The sequence below is a fragment of the Anastrepha ludens genome, chromosome 4 (genome assembly GCF_028408465.1).
Source record: "Anastrepha ludens isolate Willacy chromosome 4, idAnaLude1.1, whole genome shotgun sequence".
Taxonomy (NCBI): Eukaryota; Metazoa; Arthropoda; class Insecta; order Diptera; family Tephritidae; genus Anastrepha; species Anastrepha ludens.
In genome coordinates, this window is record NC_071500.1 from 81872112 (window position 1) to 81897674 (window position 25563).

At 36.7% G+C, this 25563-nt stretch overlaps 1 protein-coding gene across 1 annotated transcript in view; it reads right to left on the bottom strand.

The window, feature by feature from the left end:
• LOC128861891 (protein furry-like) overlaps positions 1 to 17731 on the bottom strand; it is a 48623-nt gene extending 30892 nt beyond the window's left edge. The window contains exons 1-4 of the mRNA XM_054100268.1: positions 17683 to 17731; positions 11587 to 11709; positions 11245 to 11378; positions 2916 to 3014 (exon numbers count right to left, since the gene is read on the bottom strand). Coding sequence (XP_053956243.1) covers positions 2916 to 3014; positions 11245 to 11378; positions 11587 to 11709; positions 17683 to 17731 — 405 coding nt within the window. The remainder of the gene's footprint in view (positions 1 to 2915; positions 3015 to 11244; positions 11379 to 11586; positions 11710 to 17682) is intronic.
• Between the last annotated feature and the right edge of the window lie 7832 nt (positions 17732 to 25563).

The following is a 25563-nucleotide window of genomic DNA, read 5'->3' on the forward strand; positions in this document are numbered from 1 at the left end:
ATTTGTGGTGTGCGTCTTGATGTTGTTCCACAAATGGAGGCGGCGCACTCTGTACAATAATTAAAAACACGCAACTAAAAATGAATATAAATTACGGATTAGTACTTAAATCTTACGTTAAATAATCAAATAGGATTTAAATTCTTATTGTTTTAGACTTAAGCTAAATCAAAGTAATTAATAATTTAATTGTTGTGCGTGCTACACACTTCATAACTTTTCCAATTCTTATGATTCAGCAGCTGTCTAAATTACCAATGACATCCAGAATATATTCTAGTATACATCCAGATGTTATTCAGTAAGAAAGATATCCGTATTTTGACTAAACATCATCTTTTCGAACGCAGCCAATTTTTGGTTCAGCGGCTACGTCGACGAGTAAATTACAGTTATTGGAGCGCACATCAAGCGTGAATGCATCCACAACGATTGAATGTCTGGTGCGGTTTATGACACAGTGGCAGCAACAGACCCTTTTTTTTGTGTTTTTGAAATTAAATTTGGGAGGCGGTGAAATTTTGGAGGCAGCACTGTTATCGATAATGGTCGTCGATATAGAGCGATACTAACCGACTTTCTACGACCAGAGCTCATCGGTATAGCTCTACGGTGGTTCCAAGACGGAGTTGTGAAGGAGAAATTGGATGACTCGGTCATCTCACGACGAGCGTTCGTTAATTCGTCGCCGTGATCATGTGTCTTGGCATCCCTCGATTATTTTTTCTGAGACTACGTCAAGCCCTTAGTTTACGCTAATAAGGCAGCAACTTTGAACCGAGCCACCAAAAATTATAGCGACGGCTTAAAGCACTGCCAGCGGAGCCAAGACGTCCATTTGAATGATGTGCTCCTGTTACATTTACATATAATGGCACGAAACTAGCTTCAAAATAAATCCAGAATCAGTTTGTCATCTCACACCGTTGCTGTTTTATTAAAATTTCTTTTATTTCTTTTCCTCTCTAACTGGGTACCCTACATGCGCAGGTTGGGCTTCAATTAGTGTTATTTTGAGTTATATTTTAACTATTTCTGGCGATGTGGAGCTATCAATTGATAGACTCGATGATTATTTAGTGGTTCTTAGATGGTTCAGAAGGGTCTTTCTCCAGCAAAGGACCAGTCCGATGAAAATGTGGATGAAGTTGAAGTAAATTTGTTTAGTAGGTGTATCACGAAATAGAAGGGAATTCAAACATAGTGTATTGCACTAATTTTTTAAATACTTTGATCGGGATTTTTAGAAATTATTGGCAGAGCAAATCAAAATTTTTCATCCATAAGTTTGGAGTGGAATCTATTGAAACAGATAAAATTGAATTGATATGATTTGCTGGAATGCAAATAATAATGATTTTCTAAATATCCTCAAGCGCGACTGTACATTCAATCCATGGGACTATGACAGCGACAAAATTTAAAAACAGTTTTCTTCAATCTTCTTCTTTTCTTCAAAAAGAGTTACATGTTCTTGAAGGTAAATAAGAACTATCCTAGACCGGCTGATAAAAAAATTTCAGAGCTTATAAAGATCAAAACTGGAGAACGATCAAACATTGATTTTTAAAACCAAACCGAACCGAACATTTTCAAATTTTCGGAATCCCGTAAATGTATAAACGAAATAAAAAAAGAAAAAAAAACCATATATACGTGCCACTCACAGTAATGACAGCTCATAACATTCACTAATTCCAGATAAAGAAGGTAGTTGTAATAGGGACGATGGACGTAGCTGAATGGGTGGGTTGGTGCGTGACTATTATTCGGAAGATAGAATAAGTTGTTTCTAATAGCGGTTCCACTCGGCAGGCAATGGTAAAGTTCCGAGTATATTTCTACCATGAAAAAGCTCCTCATAAAGAATAACTGTCGTGTGGGGTCGATTTAAAACTATAGATCGCTCTATTTGTGGAAAAACATCAAAACACGCATCTCAAATAAGAGGAGGAGCTCGGCCAAACACTCAAAATGGGCGTAAACGCCAATTATATACATACATATATCGTCCCCTTAGTATAACAATAGCCTATGTGCTCATAGGTTATTATTTTTTTATTGAATTTTTGGATTCTCCATCGTCGATTTTATATGTGGTCAAAATTTGGTCAAATTCTAGTTCCACAAAGTGGGTCAAAACGTCAGTCAAAAAATAATAAATACTTACAGACATAACGAGATTTGAGTGAGAGCTACTTTCGACAAAAAGTTTGAAATTCATTTTCTCAAAACATCAAAAAATGTATAGGCTATTTTAATACTAAGGGGACGATATAGAGTATTCCAAAACTGCGACCAAATGGGTTTTGTGAGACTACCATTCGGTTGAGCCCGGATTCGAAATCTACAGTGGACTCGAAACTCACCTAAATTATAGGAAACGTTTTTTGCATTTGATTGTTACAAAAATTTATTGATCTTAATTTTATTTTCTAAAAGGTATTATAATTTTTTTCACATTACGGTTGCGTTTAACAGCAAAAAGGACTCGAGATAAATACTCAGAATTATATAAGAACAATAACTTGAACAAAAATTAATATTTTCCAATGCAAATTTGTCAAAAGCATTGAAAATGAGCAAAATCGGTCCATGGCCTTATCCATTTGACTAATAAGGGTATTTTTAATACGTAAAGTATACAATATTTGTCAGTAATTTTAGAAACCATTAAGCTTTTTTTCAAGAGTTTAATTGCGCTGTTATATATATTTCTCATTTAGCTCCTAAATCGCAATACTTCAGCTAACTTTTTCAATTCATTTATGACTTTTTTTAGATAAGGTTTAACTCTCATTAAAAAAATACATATCTAGTACAATATTTTTAAAAATAATCGTTTAATACCAAAAGCAAAATATCTTCTTTTAATTTCACCTATTTGATACAGAATATGTTTATACTTGGCTTACCTTTGCTGTGATATAAAAAAGATTATTTAAAATCATTTCAGTGGCCTCCGTAGATCCTGTGCCTTCTCTACGCCCACGTGTACCAGAGTCGGGGAAATACTGAAATAAGTTAATTTAAATGTCCACCATGAGCAAATTTTATTTATTAACTGCAGTCTACAGAAAATGTTCTTACATACTTAATTAAATATGGTAAACAGATAAGCTTAAATTTTACAATATTATCATTAAAGGTAATGATGTTACAATAATTGTTACACAATCGCGCAGATCGTACAAGAGGTTCATTAAATGCATAATTATTAATATAGTATTATTAGAAATGTTGAATAAACGATTAATTCTTAGACTATAAACAAACATCGCGCTTGAGAAAGGGGTTGAATTGTTTACAACTACTCTTGTCAAAGCCTTTAAAAGATCCTGCCCTCCAACACGTAATAGACGTAAGGTGAAGCCTCCTTGGTGGAACAGGGAATTAGGAGCACAAAGGTGTAGAGTACATGAATTCTATAGGTTAGCCAAAGTGGCTGACGATGAGTTCTGTTGGAAAGAGTATAAGGATCTGCTAAAAGTATACAAGAAAGAGATACGTAAAGCCAAGAGAGAATCTTGGAAATACTTCTGTAGCAGTATGGAAAACACTAACGATGTGGCTAGACTTAGGAAACTGTTATCCAAGAATCCGTCTATGCCAAGAACAATACGAAAAACTAACGGGGAGTGGGCTGACAGATGTGAGGACTCTCTAGAAGACCTAGTCAGTACACACTTTCCAGGGTGTGCGGACACTGCAGATATCGAACCTAGAGGAGATATTGTGCACGAAATCCCAACGAACGTAATTACAAACAACAAAATAGAATGGGCTATACAAAGTTTCGACCCATATAAATCGCCAGGACTGGATGGAATCTTCCTAGCCATGCTCCAAAAGGCAAGCCATCTTGTAGTACCATGGTTAAGAACGATATTCAGGGGATGCCTGAGGTTCAGCTACGTTCCTGTATTGTGGAGAGAAGCGAGAGTTGTGTTTATTCCAAAAGCGGGAAAAAGCAACCCTCTATACTCAAAGGAATACAGGCCCATTAGTCTGACCTCATTTCTCCTGAAAACGTTAGAGAAGATTCTAGATACATACATTAGAGACCCAATTGCGCCGGACGAATTATCCAAGGCGCAGCATGCTTACACTAAAGGCAGATCCACTGAAACTGCACTTCACTCACTTATACTAAACATAGAAAAGGCGTTAGAATATAAGGAGTATGCTCTAGGAGTATTTCTAGATATATCAGGAGCCTTTAACAACGTGACAAAAGATGCTATTTTAAATAGCATAGAGTCACTTAATGTGCAACCCGCGGTTTATCTATGGATAAGGCAGCTATTAGCTAGCAGAAAGATAAAAGCGGAGTGGAACGATGCGAGCGCCACCAAATATGCATGCAGAGGTACTCCGCAAGGTGGGGTACTATCACCGCTATTATGGTTACTTGTAGCAAATGAAATTCTTAAGAAACTTGACGGAGGGGCACCTAAACTAGTGGCATATGCCGATGACATAGCTATAGTAGTTACGGGAAAGTACCTGGACACCGTCAGTAATGTGATGAACAACACTCTCAAAACGATACACCAATGGGCATCTCGCGCAGGGCTAGGGATAAACGCCGGAAAAACGGACATGGTACTTTTTACCAGGAAGTACAAAGTTCCGGCGTGGAACCTACCGAAGCTAGGCAACAACGAACTACTTCTCAAAGACTATGCGAGGTACCTCGGAGTAATACTGGACAGCAAATTGCTGTGGAAGCACAACGTTGAGGAGAGGGTGAAGAAGGCCAGTAATGCATTGTACGCATGCAAAAGAATGCTGGGCTTTACTTGGGGTCTATCACCCTCTCTGATGCATTGGTGCTACACAGCAGTAGTCAGACCGATATTGCTGTATGGAACCTTAGTATGGTGGACTGCGACAAAAAAACTGGCATACTTAATGCCGTTAGAAAGGATTCAACGCCTCGCTGCTCTGTGCACAACAGGAGCGATGAAGACCACTCCAACGGCGGCGCTGGAAAAGATACTCAGGCTGCCACCTATTGACCTCATGGCGGAAAACCTGGCAGCGAAATCCGCGAGGAGGCTAATGGCTGCGGGGGTATTCACCTGCAGAACCTTCGGTCACAGCTCAATAGGAAAGTGGAGCTCAGGTGGCACGGACTATATGACTCCGTACTTTAATTGGGAGAGAAGGTTTCGCACTACAATTGAAGTGGAGGGATGGCACAAAGGCATGAAGCCTGGCCATAGAACTTTTCACATCTATACAGACGGCTCGAAAACTCCAGACGGAGTGGGAGCGGGTATTTACTGCTCAAAACTAGGAATAAGGCAGCCTATCAAGCTGTCAGACTACAGCAGTATTTTCCAAGTGGAAGTTTTTGCTGTGGGGAAGGTCGCGGAGCTAGCCTACTCTAGAACAAGAAAGAACTCAACAATTAATATATACGTGGAGAGTCAAGCAGCAATAAGAGCAATAAGCTCATATTGTATTAAGTCCAAAAATGTTCGACGGAACAGGGAGGCCATAGAAAGGCTAGCCGCAAACAATAGGCTGCATATCTACTGGGTACCTGGTCACAAAGGCATTATGGGGAACGAAATAGTAGCAAAAAAGGCTGTGAGGCTACCATTTGAACAAGAGAACGACATACCAAAACCGCTAAACACAATATACAACGAAATGAACGACCACATGAAAAGGCAAGTAGAAGCTAGGTGGACTAACTTAACCACATGCAAAACAGCAAAAGTCATGTGTAGAACAAACGACAAAAAACTGACTCCATTCGTACTTACGCTCTCGCGAAAGGAATGCAGAACTATCATAGGTATGCTAACAGGCCACAATCTATTGGCTGCATATGCGTACAAATGCAGAGAGGATGTCGAGGAGACTTTAGAACACCTTCTGTGCGCTTGTCCGGCATTATTAAAAACGCGACTAAAATGCCTGGGAGCCCCACTGTTTGAGGATCTGGAAGACGTCTCAAAAGCGGAGCTCCTAGCCCTACTTAGATTCGCCAAAAGCGCTGACATCCTACATGAAGTCTACTTCAGGTATTCATAGAGGTCGGTCTCCATCTGGTAACGCTAGGGACCAAAAGGTCTATGCGCGGCTTATTGCCAACCAGGCTAACCTAACCTAACCTAGACTATAAACAGAAATATAGATGTGAAACTGATTTAATAACTCCTTACAATCGATATTACCATTAATGATATTATAGACAAAATATTATTGAGAAGTATATACGCCTATCCTGTAATGACTGTAAGCCAAGTAATTTAGGGCGACTTATATAAGGGGTAGAATAATCTTGCCAGCCCATTTTAAACAACGCCCTTTTTGTGAAAATCTTTTGTACATTTCCCATTTTCCTCGGATAAACCTCATAGTATGGGTTCCATATTAGTGAACAGCTATCAATGCGAGGTCGTACTAAGGCAACATCGAGAGATTTCAACGTTTGAGAGTCTTTAAAATCAGTGGAATTTCTTCTGATGAAACCAACCATTGCAAATGCTTTAGATATCACATAATCAATATGCTTAGTGTATGAAAGTTTAGTATAAAAAATAATACCAAGATCTTTAATTTCCCACTTCCTACTTAGGATACAGTTATTTAATTTGTAGTTAACAGAAAAGTAATTTGGCTTCCTAGTATATGTTAAAATACAACATTTATTGACATTCAGAAATAAATGGTTTGATGAGCTCCAATTTTGAAAGGCAACGAGATCCGATTGTAAATTTTGACTATCTTTTAAGTTATATACCTCTTGAAGGAGTTTTATATCGTCCGCAAACATTAAACAGTTGCAAACTTGAAATGTTTAGGTAAGTCATTTACAAAAATAGTAAACAGCAATGACCCGCAATGAGTTCCTTGACTTTAGACACAAAGGGTCCAATTTTCACTAATAGTCTCCTACCTTTTAAGAATCTGACGAAGAAATTAAAGAGATTTCCTCCAATCCCATTGTGTTCCAACTTATACAAAAGTATTGAGTGATCCACCTTCACAAAGGCTTTCGAAAAGTCTGTATGAATTACGTCTAATTGGGAACAGTTTCTAAACGCACTTATTATTTGAGTTGTAGCTAAAACAAGATTGGAGCAGGTAGACCTGCTGGAGAAAAATTCATGTTGGCAATGTGATATAACCTGATTGATATCATCAAATAACTGCATTTGTATTATTTGATCGAATAACTTAGCAATAGTGCTCTGCTTGACAATAGGCCTATAGTTACAGACGTCATTCCGGTCACCTCATTTAAAGACTGGTTCAAACCAGCAAAGTTTCCATAAGTCGATAAAAGTTCCACTGTTTAAACACATTTAGAATATCAATAAAAGAGGACGAGCTGGTAAATCGGCGCAATATTTAAAAAGATGTGGTGAGAAACCCTCACTATCTGACCTAGCACTGGCCTTAAGATTTGAAATCGCCAGAAGCACATCATCTTTACTAATCTCAAAGGAGTTGATAGTTTGCAAAGGTGAAGCTGGTAGGGTAGGAAATAACGTGGTTTTATATCTATCATATAGGTAGTTTCAGAAAAAATTGAATTGTGAAATCACATGAACCTTGGGTATTATAAGAAATCTTTCCATCATCGGTTTCATCAAAGAAATCAGCCTTTAAATAATTGTGTTCTGCACATCAACAGCTGTTTGAGTATCAAAGTTATAAAATTTAAAATTAATACATAAAGCTTTGTGATGCAAAGTATTCTTTGAAATTGGAGTGACACACTCCGCGCAAGTAATCTTCAAGTTGTTGGAAGCAAACACAAGGTCTAAGACTTTACCGTTGTTGTTTAAAATACAGTTAAATTGCATTAGACTTTGGGAAAGTATAGTACTTATAACTAAAATATCGACATCCGATTTGATATTAATTGGTAACAATCTTTTATTAGGGTAAGACCAAGTTATATTACTTAAATGAAAATCACCTAAGTATATTACCTTATCGACGGGTGCATGACGCTTGCCTGCGAAAAAATCTTAAATTTTTGATTTTCATCATGCAAAATCCGACAACAAGTATGTGTGACACGAAGCAAGTACGTGTGTCACCTGACACGCACACATATAACCTACTGGACAGCAAATGCATAAGCGTGTCCCCGAAGCATTAGGAGAGTTAATTGTTTATTTTGGTGCACTTTTCACATTTTTATTAGCACACTTGCAAGAGCATGCAATGCGTCGGAGTTCTTGAACTTCTTTTGTGAGCATAGAAATAGCAGATAACGCATCTTCGGCGTGTGATTTGCGCATAGCTTTATGCTGAAAACAGTGACCGACGTACGCAGTCCCCTTACCGCAGCCCCTAACGAGCACAAAACTGAGCAGAACTCATCCCGTAGAGAACAACTGCGTTCTTATAGTTACATATTTAAATAATACATCGGTTTTTGTGTGTGTGTGTTTGGTTGTATCTACACAATGTTGCCATTGATAGTTTTGCTTACACACTTTTTCATACATCCGCGTTATCAGTTACAATTTTTCATTGTTTAATAAACCAATGCAAATAGTTCATTTACCTATAATTTAACATTATTCAACAGTGTTTTTAAGGTATTTTAATAAAAATTAAATTTTTTATAAGTTTATTTTGTAAATGATTTCGAAATGTACTGCTTGGCAACACCGGGAATTTTCAAAACTCGTGCAATAAAATCTACGGTACTACGATACGGAAGGAAGGAATTTTTCATTTACATGGGGGTCTCATTAGTTTGATCGTAACAACTGACACTGGACTGCGTTTACGTCGGTGACTGTTTCCAGCATTGGATACACAAGAACTTTTCGTTTTGTTTATTATGCTCTCACTTGGATAAGGGCATAGGGGAGGGGAGCGAATAGACGCCCGACGAGTAGACTATGAATAAGTTCGTGCGGTTTTTTTCGAAATTTTAAACTTTATTGACGTAAAATGGTTACAAATTTAATATTCAAAATATTGTCCATCGCTTACTACTACTTTTTCTCATCTTTCTGGCAATTCACGGATTCCCTTTGTGAAAAATTCGGTCGGTTTTGCCGCAATCCACGAATCGATCCATTTTTTGACTTCATCGTAATTACGGAAGTGCTGGTCAGCCAGGCCATGTTGCATCGATCGGAAGAGATAGTAATCGGATGGCGCAAGGTCTGGACTATACGGCGGGTGGGGTAGGACATCCCATTTGAGCGTTTCTAAGTATATTTTGACCACTTGTGCAACATGTGGCCGAGCATTGTCATGTTGCAAAATAACTTTGTCGTGTCTATCGGCGTATTGCGGCCGTTTTTCTCGCAGTGCTCGGCTCAAACGCATCAATTGTCGTCGGTAGACATCCCCCGTAATCGTTTCATTCGGTTTCAGTAGCTCATAATACACAACACCCAGCTGGTCCCACCAGATACACAGCATAACCTTCAGGCCATGAATATTCTGCGCCGACGTCGATGTTGAAGCATGGCCAGGGTATCCATACGTTGCCCGACGTTTTGGATTGTCGTAATGGACCCACTTTTCATCGCCAGTCACAATTCGATGCAAAAAACCCTTTCTTTTGTGCCGTTGAAGCAGTTGTTCGCATGCCATAAAACGGCGTTCAACGTCTCTTGGCTTCAATTCATACGGCACCCAATGGCCTACCTTTCGGATCATTCCCATGGCTTTTAAACGTTTGGAAATGGTTGATTGATCAACTCCCAAAGTTTTTGCAACCTCTTCTTGCGTTTGAGCCGGATCTTGATCGAGCAATTCCTCCAATTCGGTATCCATGAACTTTGGCGGCGCACCCTCGCGTTCTTCGTCTTCCAAGCCAAAATCACCACTTTTAAAGCGTGCAAACCACTTCTGGCACGTTCGCTCAGATAGAGCATGCTCACCATAAACTTCCACCAAGATACGATGACTTTCGGCTGCTTTTTTCTTCATATTAAAATAATGAAGAAGAATTCTCCGCAAAAACACATTATTTGGCACGAAATTCGACATTTTCAAGTGTGGTAAAAATATTGTTGTTTACGCTTCAAATAAAAAACTTATACTGACGTTTGTGCCTTACGACAGTAGCTCTCCAATGAATGTTTGGAAATGTGGATCGATGGAATAATAATCAAGTTACGCCATCTGTTGTAAAACCGCACGAACTTATAAATAGTCCTATTACTTGTTGTTAAGCTAAGCAAAAACTCTAAATCGGATTGCAAAATTCCAACACAATCCAAATGGAAAAAATCGCCACATTTAGCACATTGAACTTTGGCATTAACTTTGCTGCGATCAACTCTCTGCATTGTACTGCAAATATGCAATTTATGCTTTATATTTTGATAAAGGAGTCATTGCCCCTATAACATTTGTTTATTACTTAGATTACGTATTTTTAAACATAGTATATTATACAATATAAAACTAAAAAGCACGGAGCACGCTGAAAACACGTCAATACCGAATGAACGTTCTCTATCATTTTAATAAATTTAAACAGATAATATCCACCAAACAGTCGATTCAGAATGCATAACTGTTGAGAACGTCAAGATATCAGCAACAAGGTTCTCAACAGAACGTCTAGTTTTTGGTCTGCCAGTACTTTTTCTTTCCTCGACAGAACCTGTTTCCTGAAATTTTTTCACCAACCTTTGGATTGTCGCCTCATTCGCACAATTATTTCCAAACAAAAAAATAATGAATTTTTCGATATGATGTTCTTAAAGATCGACCATTTTCGTAATAAGTTTCAATAATTTCAAAGCGTTATTCTAACGTGTAAAATTGTACATCCGTCTACTTGACAAAGATGGCATAGAAAAAGGTAGTGTCTAGGAATTATTCAGTGCTGACATCTAGGCGTTACTTTTGAAAGACTCTCTATTATGAAAAGATTAATTTAACAGAGGATATGTAGTTTTGTACCTAGCCTGAAAATTCGTTTTGATTTTTGATAATATGTTTTGTTGCCGATATTACATATACATACATTTTCTTCCCTATAACGAATTGTTTTTTTTTTTTAATGGAGAAAATGCACAAGACCGCAAAAAATATTGTAAAAAATCAACTCGGTTTTCGAGCCACTTCAAACTGGCACTTTATCATACCAAAATTAAATGCGCTATAAAAATCGAAACTTATCTAAAAAAAAATTTTCAATAAAAAGTAAAGAAATATAATTGTGAACACAGGCCTCAATTTCTGAATTATTATTTACACATTATAATTGTGCATATCATAGTTTTCGCTCACCATAATGTATGATAACGGCGTTGCCGGTGGCACACTTGTGGCAACCAGCTCCAGATTATGCAACCAAGGCAATAGACATTGTATTAACAGCGCACGCACATCTTCTCGAGCTGATTGGAAGCGATGTGTAATTTCTGAAAGAGAAGAAAGAGATAGCAAAAGGCAAAGATATTTAAAATGAGGCACAATTCAATTAGGTAGAAATTGTTGTAAGCAAATCGATTCATGAGCAAGCATACCGAGCGTTTACACATAAAGGATAAGCGCAAAGTATTTACAAGTAATGAGTATGTTTGTTTGAAGGTCATATTTGAAATGGGTGATGGCTTTAAGTTTACTTACCAGAGAACATTGACATTGTCAGTTCTGAACGCAGCTGAGCCAATTGTTTGGAGAGAAACCGTTGCGAACGACAGTATGCATTGCTGAGTAGTGTATCCAAAGTTCCCACTTTGTTGTCATCTTCTGAAAGAACATCAAATAAAAATACATAGTTGTTAGCCAGCAATTCAAAAAAAGTTAGTAAATCAAAAAATGAAAAAGTAGGAAAAATTAAAGTATATATATATAAATTTATTATTATTATTATATATAAGAAAAGTAGAGGAGATCCACTACTTTACATTGAAATGGAGCACTAGTGTAAACACCTTTGGCTCTATATAAATTTAAAATACTAAATAAATATGAAAAATTAAAACCTATTTTAGTAGACATTGACGTGAAGTTAAAGTTATCAAGAGATTGCAGACAAAATTGCTTGTAAGCGTTACATATCCTTCGTTGCTGATGTCAGGATTGCAACTGTTCGCAGCAGCAATTGAAATATGTAGTTTGGTCCTATGTTTAGCTTTGAGCGGAAAGCTTTCGTGGAAAGCAGACATATTCACGTACAAAACTGGAATAACAAGAACGCCTCTCTGGCGTAAACAATCGCTGAAACTGAAGCAATATCGTAAGTTCTTTTGATTAAAATTCAAATTTACAAAATTGTCTTATATCATGTCTTACTAACGTTTTATATCCCGTCATCATCGGCATAAAAAGGAGAGTCAGTTAATGCCACACATCAATCCACCTGTAATAATTGAGCGACGCTGGATTTCAATATCTTACTGATCCGATCTATTACCATATGTCCAAAATAGCTGAAAAATGTAAAACTAAGCTAAATTGTTCTGCAAACGACCAACGTTCACATAAGTAAAAATATGAGCACTTTCACAGCTGCAACGGACTCTAATCTAGTACCTTTTATTGGAAAGTCCGCGGCATTGATGCAGAGCCCATTACTTGCACTTCTAAAAATTTAGTCGTTTTTTTCTCGTGCCATTGCAGGATGGCAGCCGCTGTCGCTGAATGGATGGATAACTACCATTTGAAGTGCACAGGATCGAAATCTCGGGCACAAAACACCAATTGACATAAACGGTCTTGTTTTTAAATCGGTCGCTCTCCGGCAGGCAATGGCAAACCTCCAAGTGTATTTCGGCCGTGAAAAAGCTTCTCATAACAAACCAATTGCTCGCCCAAACACTCAAAAAGGATATAAGCGCAAATTATATACACATATATATATTCACAAGATTCAGAAATAAAGTGCACATAGTAGTGTTGACTTATTGCTTTATCTTGAATAACTCATCGAAGGAGCTCATGAATATCGACAAAAGATAATCATTATTGCTTTGACATACCATCGGCGAGGCCAAATATCTGGGCATAACACTTGATGCTAAACTGCGCTGGAAAACTCACATCAAAGAGAAACGAAAAACGCTTTAATTGAAATCAAATAAGCTATATTACCTCATTAGTAGGCGCTTATCAATGCGCAACAAAATACTTATTTACAAACAAACACTAAGACCGGCTTTCGCTAAACAATTCTGGGGATGCGCTAGTTAAAAGCACGTCACCTCTATTTAACGCCTACAAAAGAAAATCTTGCGAAGCATGGTGAACTGTACCATAGTAAAACATACCAACAAGCTCACAAACAGCGACTAATCATGACAATGATACAGAATCAACCTTGTTTTGGCTGAAATCTTCTCAAAGACAATTAAAACGCACAACCGTAGCAGACCTTACGGAAAGCGACTAGCGAAGTAGTCTACCCAAAGAGATGTTTTCAACTTACTGCTGAGATATCTTCCAATCCATCAAACTGCGGTGCCCCCAGATATTTTAAACGTATTTTGAATAACGCAGAACATCCACAGAGGAAATGCTCTAAGGCCCTGCTCCTTACATTTCCTGCATTCCTCGCCGTCCGAGATTGCTATCGTATAAGCATACGCTGCTACTGCGCTATGTCCCATCAGCACACCTATCATAGTTTTACCATCTCTTTGCGTTAGTAGTAGTATAAATCGAGTATCAAAAATCGACTGTGATCATCATGTTTTCACATGTTATTGGCATTCCTGCAAGTGGTCAGGCTCTCTCATCTTGTTCTGAATTTCTGATCATGTTTTCGTCTTCTCTTCTTGATTAGCGCGATAACCCCTTAAGCGCTTTTGGTCAAGTTTAACAAAGAGCGCCATTAATTTCTTTCTCCAAGTGAAGTCAAGTCCTTCTCCACCTGATCTTTTCAACGCAGAGGAGGCCTTCATCTAGCTCTGCTACCCCCAGCTGGTACCGCATTAAGTACCTTCAGAGCCGGATCGTATCTATCTATTCGGACGACATGACTCAGCCAACCGCTGGATCTTTTTATTCGCTGCGCTATGTCTATGCCGTCGTAAAACTCATACAGCTAATTGTTTCATCGCCTGCGACATTCCCCGTCGCCAACGTGCAAGGGTCCAAAAATCTTGCGCAGACTCTTTCTCTCAAACAGAAATCGAGAAGTCAATGTATAATAAAGAATTCACGCTGGTAGCCTTTCTAGATATCGAGGGCGCATTCAACAACATCCTACCGGATACCATAATAAAGGCACTGACGGATTTCGGGATCTCTGGCGCTATGGTTGAGTTCATCAAAAACATGCTCTTGAGCAGATTTGTGATCGCAACCCTAGGGGCCTCAGAGATCAAGAAAAAAGTTAGCAGAGGAACACCTCAAGGCGGTGTGCTGTCCCCTCTCCTATGGGTGCTGGCACTAAACTCATTGCTAAAGAGCCTAGAGGAGAGAGGACAACACGTCGTGGCATATGCGGACGATGTTGCAATGGTAGTAAGAGGGAAATTCCCCAATACACTTAGAGAAGTCATGCAAGATTTACTAAACATGGTTGAAAACTGGTCAAAAGCAAATGGGCTAAGAGTCAACCCCAATAAAACTGAACTCATCCTATTTACCAGGAAACATAAAATTCCAAATATAGCTCCTCCGACTCTAGGTGGAACGGCACTGTCATTTAGTGATGAGGCCCGCTACTTATGTCTAATACTAGACCGAAAGCTAACTTGGAAGGCAAATGTCGAAGATAGAGTAAAAAGGGCGACAATAGCACTATACTCTTGTAAACAGCTGATAGGACTAAGTTGGGGTCTCTCCCCATCTATCGTATACTGGCTTTACACGGCAATAGTCAGACCAATCCTAACATACGGCATATTAGTATGGTGGCCAGCTTTAGATAAATTGTACATCAAAAGAACCATGGCACACGTACAAAGAATGGCCAGTCTTTGCATCTGCGGGGCCCTCAGAACCACACCCACAGATGCACTAAATATTATGCTTAACATTTTACCAATAGAGCAGTACGGTAAGCAAACAGCTGCCAAAGCAACTCTCAGACTAAGAGAAATCGGCCTACTCAGAACGTACCAAAGAGGACACTCCTCAATTTTAGAACAATTCCCCTGCATTCCCAGTACAATGGATTTCTGTAGGACCAAGGACATCAATTTTAATAAATCCTTTGTCACAGTATTTCCTTCCAAAGAGGAATGGGATAACGGGCTCATTGTTAAGATAAATGACTTAAACATCTACACAGATGGCTCAAAACTGGACAACAAAGTAGGTGTATGCCAATCATTTCGCTTACCTGATCATTGCAGTGTATTTCAGGCGGAAGTCACTGCCATAAAAGAGGGGCTTAAAGAAATAAAAACGAGAGTATTATCCGCAAATGAAGTCTTCATTTACTCGGGCAGTTAAGCAGCAATAAAAGCGCTGGAATCAAAAACGCACTCGTCAAAAACAGTTCTAGAATGTTTTAAACTACTAGAGGACGTATCTAAGTGTTACAAGGTGCACCTTATCTGGGTACCAGGCCACAGGAACATCGCAGGAAACTGTAAGGCGGATGAACTTGCAAGAACCGATACAACGCTCGATCTCGAACCGGATAAGGCGCTGATACCCATGCCCATAGCCACTTTAAAATTATTTATAGACAGGGAAACCATCAAAAAGGTAAATACAATCTGGCAAAACCTCACAACATGCGAACTAAGCAGACAGACATGGCCGAACTGGAACAGCGGTCGATCGAAGATCTTGCTAAGATTCAACAGAGAATCTATAAGAAAAATGATAGGCGTTTTAACTGGTCATTGTTTAATAGGCAGCCACGCTAGAAGGTTAGGACTCCCTTACTTCGATTTCTGTAGAAGCTGTCTTAATACAGAAGAAGAGGAAACAGTCAGACACCTTTTATGTGAGTGTGAAAGCCTAGCTATGAGAAGGCTGCGCACTCTCGATACAGCATTTCTAACCGATGTAGCGGACATAGCACATCTAAAACTAACGAAGCTCTGCTCGTTTATTAAAGCAACCGGATGGTTTGAAAAGGAGCACGTAGAGTAAGGATAAGCTCCAGTGGTATCACAATGGACCTGCCGAAGGTCTAAGTGTGTCTTACGACAACCACCCTATCTACCTACCTACCTTCTCTCAAACACTCCAAGAGACGCCTCATCGGATGTTGTCATCGTCCATGCTTCTGCGCCAAACGTTGTGACAGGCATGATGAGATCCTTTTAGAGTGCTAGTTTTGTTTGTTGTACTCAGTTGCCTACTTAGGCCAAAGTAGCACTTGTTGGATTTCAAGGCTGACATTGTTATCGGTGTTAAAGTTTTCTTCTAGTTCGTTACATAACATTCGTTTTGACTTTGGTATTTCGTTCACATAATCCGAAGATAGAGACCCTGTATTTCGCTATATCGTCTACTATCTCGTTCCCTTCAATGCCCTTATGGCCTGTAACCCAATAGAAAAGTAGTAGAAATGTACAATTCTTTGACAATCTTGGACGTTATGCTAAATTATGTAATTGCCTAATGGCTGCTCGACTATCTATGTAAAAGTTAACTTTGGAGTTGATCCCAGTTGTATCATAAACTAAATATGTTGCCTTTCCAACTACGAAAACCACTGCCGTGATCTGGAATCTTATACGACTTCCTTAAGTCTAACTCTGAACATTATATCCCACCGTCGACTCCACTAGCCTTTTTAGAACCGTCCTAAAGCCCTTACGCCATCCTTCTTATTCGATAGTAATAATCTTGAATTCCCCCCAAATATTTTTTTCGCAAAAGGGTATTTGCCTTTCAGGAGAAATTAAATGGAAGACACACGTGCAGAAATTCAAAATATTAGAATTCCAAATAGAGGTATGTCAGGTATGCCAAAAAAATAAACACTACGCCAACAACACATCAAGATTGGTACTGAGCTATTAAATAGCATGATTCTGAAACAAATTCCAATTATGTTCGGCCTTTATGTATGTATAAGTAAGTTTATAAGATAATATATTCAAATAAATGTGTATGTACACACCCCCTTTCATAGCAAAATGCTTTGCACGTTTTTCTAAATCACCAAGCGGACTATCTACAGTGGTGCGCATAACTAAGTGCAGATGATTTTGATTTAATAGTGGCAATGTTTTTCAAGTAATAATTAATTTAATTTATTTTTTGAATACTATTTAGGAATTACAATACTAATTTAGAAAAAAGCAACAAATTTTAATCTGAAGAACTTTTTAAACTGAATCTTTAGAAAAATGTTGGGTATGCAGTACCATGGCTGATGAAGTTTTAGGAAAATAGGTGCTAGTTTTAAGCCGCTAAAAATCGAGTTGATTTTTATTATTATAAGTTTTTCTTTTTTTTTTGGGTACGGCTTATAAAAATCAATTTATTGTGGGAGAAAATGCGCAGAAATGTTTGAAAACAAAAAAAAAAACAATAAAAAGAATCAAGCCCAGTTTTTATAAATTACACTTATTTCCCCCAGCAAAATTTTTTGTTTTTAAATCAACGCTATTTTTTAGACGCTTAATACTTGTACTTTATGATTCTAACATTTAATTGGGCTATAAAACTGCATAATGACCCAAAAACTCAGATTAAAAAGAGCAAAGTTTGTTTTGTATGGTTTTGGTTAAAGAATAAAAAAAAAAATTACAAACAATTTTAACTCAAAAAGCATTTTATTAAAGAAATCATCATGGGCTCAGTTACTCTCACCACTGTATTCCTCTATTAAAAGTGTTGTTGGTACGGTTGCCATAGTGGCTTTAATAGCTTTGTGCAGCTGCATGACGATTTTTTTTTCACTACCAAATGCCAACGGAAAGGCATAAACAGATAATAGTCGCAGGATGCCTAATCAGGTGAAAATGGCAATGGTGCAACGAAATGATTTATCTTTTTGTCAAAAATTCACTCACAACACTTGACCAAAGATAATCGAATTTTTGGTTGTCCGTGTCCGAATTGAACTTACGAAGACCTGTAAACTCGGTAAAAATGGGATGCACCGTTATCTGGTTCAAATTATCAATTCAATTTCAATGATCTTCAGAGAGATTTCTTATTGCATTGAAGAAAATTGCGCTCTTTTTCAATGATTTCTGAGGATAATCCTCTCTGTGGAGGAACTAGCCTCGTAGTAGCGAGTAGTGCTTTGCTCGACAAATTAGAAGTTAAACAGAACAAAATTTAACGTTACTCACTTAAACAGCTTTAATTATATTAGCAAAGTTAGAATGATTCTATAAAGACGTCATACATATGCCAAATATGCGCCTCTTTCGATATATTTTTGCTATTTTTAAGATAATGAAATAATGAAATTATGCTTGTCTCAGATGCCTTAGCTTTCATTTTTCCGAAAACTGGGACAGTCGATCAACATTACAAGAACATCCATAAACAGGAAAATACATAAACAAGAACAGCATCAAAACCTCTCAATCGAGCTCGCTGATCTTCTGATGAGTCAAGGTCGACCCGGCATTGCCTGATGCAAATTTTTTTTCCTTTATTTTTTATACTAAAATTTAATGGTGCTTAATAAAACATACCCAGAAGTTTGTTTTAAGATTCTGCCTAAAAAGTTCAATATTCTGAAGACTATATTTTTATAAAAGATAAGCAAATAAAATATTGCAAATATTGGAAAAAGCTAAAGGGAATTAGTTATGTGAACACAAGTGTATACAGAACGCAAAATTTTTATAAAAAAAAAAAATGGCGCCATAAGTTTTGATTTGACCGTGCTGCTGGATTTTAGTCTTGATCTTACAAATTGAAGGACCTACAGTTTTATTATGTCTCCGAATGGTAGATGGATTTTTATGGAAGCTTTTCCATTCATAGCTTGCCTCTAGGCAATTGGTTAGTACAAAATAATTCTTCCATCATTTTATGCCCATATTTCACGTATTCAATAGCCATGCCATGCTCCTGGTATACCGCATTTATGTTTACAAAAATATTTTTTATTCATTACATTATACATTCATACATTCTTAAAATATTTGCTCAAATGGTGACAATTTACAAACAATTTTCTGAGCTCATCAATCACATATGAAATATTTTGTATAATAATAAGTCCTTGGCATTTCAGTCGCAGCTAATCACGGAACCATCACTTTGACGGTGTTTTGCACAGATACACGAATCACTCAACTTCGAGAGGATATAAATACGCATAAAAATATTGTATAAATAAAAAAGTGTGCTTTGAAGCAACCGATAAGAAAATGATTGAATGCACTCGAGCAAATAATGACAAATCCAAAATTCAAATGCGCATATGTACATATACGCACATGATGCTTCAAGTTAAAACGCGCGAACACACAAACACACCCACATGCACCTGAATTCACATACACAAAGTTATCAGTGACAATAACAACTCTCTTTATTTGCTTATATTTTATTTACAACCACTTGTTGATAGTTGTTGATGTGTCGACACAGAGGTCAGGTCAGGTGATGTATGAAAGGCACTTGCAATACACACGCACTTTCATGTATATACATACCTATTTGTATTTTGTTGAGCATAAGTGCCGGTTACTATCAACAGCACACAAGCGGGCATACCAGTATTTATTGTACTTTAATAAAATTGAATATACTATTATCCTTCTAACGGAAATTATGAATGAATAGCAGTTGCGCGCAATTGCGCAGGCACAGAGAGCACTGAAAGTTACAAGCCAGAGCTATGGTAGTTGATTAAAGAGTAGAATAAATTTTAAGCTTTTACGATATTTCCAGTGAGATTTCGGGGTGTATATATGTCTATTTATGTGTATGTAAACAGGATAAATGCGAAGAAAATAGAAATTTGGTTAAAAAGCGAAAGTGACCCGCATATTTTCTTCAGTTACGGTTGATAAGGCGATTGGCGTGAACGGAAAAATAAATCCTAGAAAATATGCGAGAAGTTAATTGAGTATCATACGATTTACATGATTACGGAAACTAATAAAAATATTTTCATTGATGATACAAATAAAATTAAAACCAAAAAAAAAAAACAAAATACGCTAAATACAATATAATATGTAAATAATTTCACTTAGTGCGTAAAAAATATGTTTTCAAAAAGGAATTTGAAAACTCTGCAATTAAAATTGCAAAGAATATGAAAAACTGTGGTATAAAACGGAAAATAATTAACTGTATACTATTTAACAAGTGTGTAAGCAAACTGGTGTCTGAAATAAATTGGGAAACAAAACAAAATGCTTTTAAAAAACAGTACTAGGCAACGAATTTTCGTCACTAACCACGAAAATCAAGAAAGGAAAATTTATTTAGCACAAATATTTATTCCATACCAAGTGATCCAAGTATTTTGGGCATAGGCCGTAAACCTTAGCTGTTAGAGCCTATTTTTTATGCTTACTTGTAAAAATTATTTTATGAATAAGCTGTATATAAAATAATAATATTTTGGACATGGTCTTCGATTTAAAAAAAATTGGTTTACGTATAATGGCACTTCAAAATTTTTACAAAAATAAAACATTTTTTTTTAACTTTATTTTATATTGTATTTTAGAACAATTCAGGAAAAACAATATTTTTTTTTTTTATTATTTATTTATTTATAACTAATAATAATATTTTGGACATGGTCTTCAATTTTTCAAAAAATTGGTTTGAGTAATATATAATGACACTAAAAAATTTTTACAAAAGTAAAACTTTTTCTTTTAACTTTATTTTATATTGTATTTAAAAAAAAATCAGGGAAAACTATATTTTTTTTATTATAAAAGATTTTTCTCTTTAAAAACTCTATACCAAAAATGCTCAACATATTTCAAATACAATAACATATCGAAATTACCAAATTTTTCTATATTTTCTCAGAATTTTTTCAGTTTACTAGCTAAGCTTATAGAAAACAAAACAATTTTCAGAATAATTTAAAACCATGTTACGAAGAAGAAGAAAAAACCCGCATTTTTAGACTCAATCAATTCTATAATTTTGTGGTAAAACAATTTTATTAAAAACAAAATTGAAAATTTCGGTTATGCTGAAAAAATGAATGTGTAAAAAAAGAGATTAAAGCTTAAAGTGAAGGCTAATATTACAACATTATCAGGCATCCGACATCGAAATAAAGTGCACTAAAATATTAAATTGATGAAGAATTAAAAACTGAGTGCGCAGCATTACTATGTTAGGGCTATAATTTCACGTGTGCGAATAACTTACGGCCGCCCTAGCCGAATGGGTTGGTGCGTGACTACCATTCGGAATTCACAGAGAGAACGTAGGTTCGAATCTCGGTGAAACACCAAAATTAAGAAAAACATTTTTCTAATAGTGGTCGCCCCTCGGCAGGCAATGGCAAACCTCCGAGTGTATTTCTGCCATGAAAAAGCTCCTCATAAAAAATATCTGCCGTTCGGAGTCGGCTTGAAACTGTAGGTCCCTCCATTTGTGGAACAACATCAGGACGCACACCACAAATAGGAGAAGGAGCTCGGCCAAACACCCATAAAGGGTGTACGCGCCAATTATATATATATTTATATATCGCACCCTAAATACAAAAGGGTCACAACTCAAAATGTTCCTTCTGCTCAAATATGAACGAGACGTTATCAATAAAACGGTCCGCGGATGACATATGGCAAAAATAAATTTTTTGTTTTTTGGTAGGACTGTTATAAGCTAACATGACAAATTTCAGCGTGATATGTCACATAGTTTGTTTTCTGTGCTACTGTAAACAAGTCAAGCTCGAGTGTGGAAAATTTTGAGTTGTGCCCCTTTTGTATTTAGGGTGCGATATAATAATTCGCAGGTTTAACACTGGTAGCTCAACTCCTGATAAATATTTCAAATAAGAAGAAAACTTTCCGTTAAGGGGTCACATGGGTTTCGTGGGTTCAAAAAATCGATTTTTGTTTTTGGCTTATTAATTTCTACAACATCTCAAGAATATTATCCTAAGTTTTCATTTTTCAAGTCGATCCGAATAATAGTTTCAGAGACACAGCCTTTGGAAGGTGTGCGCTCCAAGCCACTTTTATTGTTACTCAAAACTTTAAACGCGTTTTTCTCGGAACCGTGTTTTCAAAGTCGGTTGTCAAATGTTCTCGAAAACTACTCAACCGATCTTGATGAAATTTTGCACAGGTGTTCGAGATACAATTTACTCGTGCTTGTACGAAGAATTTTTTTTTTTCAATTACAACAACTAAAAAAAACAAAATGTCAAGCAAATTTGACCGAAATTTTCAGTTTTTGGGAAAAATGTCTGCCAAAATTCCAATTTTTCCTTTTTTTCTTTCCATCGTTCAAGCACGAGTTTATGGTCTTAACTAAAACACTTATTTCGGTTTTTTCATTATTGATGATCCTGTCAGGAGTTATGCTGACAACGCGGACGCACCTTTTTTTCGAGGGGTCAACGGGAATTGGCGTCACAATGGAGGAGTTTTAATTTTTTTTTTTTTTTTGAAAATTTCAGAAATTATTCTCTAAATATGTATCTATAAGACAGAAAAAAGTTTGAATTAAATAAATAATTTTTTACATAGAAAAAAAATATTGAAAATAGGCTTTTTTTTACCCGACGAAACCCATGTAACAGCTTAAAAATAGCATGGCCAAGAAACACAACCCATAAATAACTGCCAAGTCAAAGATACTTTATTAAGAATTCCAACAGATCAAAATTGTAATGATTGAAAGTCAAAAGATTGGGATTACCAACCATGAAGGGCAGGTGCAATCTGCTAATTACTCACTATTTTGTTTGGATAAAAAATTACCTGAATGCAATATTTATCACCCGATAAATAAAGGGCTTGCGTTTCATTTTTGAATTGGGAGCAATATTATTTTATACTCCCTTGGGGTTTGTAAGAGATTTTATTGTTTGTATGTCGCCTTGTATTTAAATGCCTACTTGCAAGAAAGAAAATTATTTCTCTCGCAGTGCCGCAATTGTTTCGATTCTGAATTATAATCGACGCATTTTTCAAATGAATACAAATGAAAAATGGATCACTGACAGAAACAGAAGGCGAAAAGGTCGATCGGTGAAAACAATTGCCAAACCCTGATTGACGGCCACCAAGAAGGCTTTTCTGTTTGTTTGGTGGGTGTGACAGCAAATCATCTACTATGAACTGCTCCCATTGGATCAAATACTCAATTCAGACTGCTAATGTCAAGAGCTGATCGGACTGAAGCAGGCGATCGGTCATCTATTTTCTGTTGAGATAACATCAGGCCCCCCCACATTTTTAAGACACGCTAGAAGCTCCAAAACTCAGAAGGAAAGTTCTTTCGCATTCGCAGTACTGTTCAAAGCAATCGTCAGATATTCCGGCATTTGCAAAATTTCCCCGATGGTACAAATCTGGTTTGCAGAGGTGTTTGCGAAAATGGGCAGTTCAAGCTTTTTTAGTTTTTTTTTTTTACATACTGATAGATAAGTGGAATCGATTACACACTGCGAAAACCACATGGGGATATTACAAAAGCAGCTCCAGACTGGAACCCACAAGACAGTCGAAGATGTGGTATGTCATCTAAGACGTGGATGCGACTAGTGACACTTGACGACAAATAAAATTCTTAACTTTAAATAAATATAATTTTAACCTATTTTTTGAGGCCCTTTGTTCCACCTAGGAACTATGGAATATTTATATATAATAGAGACGATAAATTATAACATCATCCTCAATGTAGAAAAAATATCGAAAAGAACGTCGCATATACGAGTATAAACGGCATGGTCTTATACACTGCTGGTCTTAGGTTAGACGCACGTTTAGTTGCATACAACTTTGCTTCATATTTATTTATTAAGGGACGATAGAAAAGAAGTTGATATGCAAAAACATTTCTTATTTAATGATACTTTAAATATAATATTCAAATGATTATACATATTTAACAAAATTGTGTTTTTCAAACATATTCTTAAAGCTACTCAAAATAAGGCGAATTTTTCTTGATCATTAGAATAGACGCACTTTGGCTTTTTAATTTTTATAAGAAAAGTATTTGGATTTTAACTTAAATTACTATTTGATTTATTTGAAAAAAAAAAAATAATAATAATTTCAGTAATGAGTACTGCCTCCTTCGTTAGTAATAACTTTATAAATCCGGTCCTACATAGAATGATACAATGAATCTATGTAGTTCAAGGAAATCTCGCTCCAAGCACGTTTAATATCTGCAGTTAATGTTTCCTTATCTTCGTATTGCTTTCCTCCTTCGTATACCTTCCATGTCAGCCAGCCCCAAACATTTTCAATTACGTTAAGATCTGGAGAATATGGTGGCCAGGTCATGATATTAACGTTTTGACTCGAAATAAAAGATTTTACTACTCGAGAGTTATGAATAGGAGCATTGTCTTGTTGAAAAATCCAAGGAATTGGTCCAAAGAGATCTTTTAATTTTGGAAATACGGACTCCAACAATGTTTTGAAGCGATCGCCGTTCATCGTTTGATCGATAAAAATCAAGTCAATTGTTCCATAAAACGTGATAGCACCCCACACCATTATTCCCCCTTCTCGGCTATGGTGGCGACTTAAATATAGCTCATCTTTCCGCAAATCGTGATAATAATATTGAAATCCATCAAGGCCATCTAAATTAAAACGTTTTTCATCAGTAAATACAACTGAACGCCAATCATATAGTCGAGTGTCTGATTGGACAGTCCACGTCATGTATTCTTTCGCGAATTTAAGCCGGTTTTCTTTGCGTATTGCATTCAAAGGGGGTTTTTTCTTGATTTTTAGACGCTGCAGATGTTCTGCATTTCTGATCGTATGCTGAACAGTTGATAAGCTTGCTTTTACTCCGGCCAATTCCTTGATCTTAGCAGCAGATTTAGTCGAATTCGAAGCAATTCTACCAATTTGGCGTACTGCTTGTTTTGATAGTGCCTTTTTCCCCCTTTGAAGTTATTTCCATATGCCTCTGGATCCTTTAAATATCTGTCAACAGTTCTGGAGCTGCAATTTATTTGTTTGGCAATGGTCCGATTGGACAGTCCTTGCGAGTGAAGAAAGTCTACTTTTTGACGTTCCAATAAGCTCATAACGGCAGCTTTTCCATTTTTTTCTTCAAATGTAGCTCGAAAACACTTATGTGTTTATTTTTGATATTTTTTCAATACGAAAGTTTACACTTGTCCACGCAATACGAAGAAATTTAAGCTGCATCTAATTCAATGACCAACCGAAAACACGTGTGATTGCCATAGAAATTTCTATAATCTCCGAATGTACAGTTATTTTTTCGCAAATCAACCAGCTATCAGCATTTTTTTCGAACAAGATTCGCACTTTGATAAGAAAAGCATTTTGGACAATTAGAACATTTTGTTAAAAAAAACGATGGTGCGTCTAACCTAAGACCAGCAGTGTATACAAGGTGACGCAAAATTGCCCACCCTATCAGAAGATTTATAATTATTGCAATTATATTTGACACTTATGGAAGAGCGCGTGAAGGTCAAAATAAAGATTTCCATCACTCAAAATAATTTTTTTTTTTTTTTAATGAAAAAGTTATACAAAATTAATTACGCGCTACTTTGTG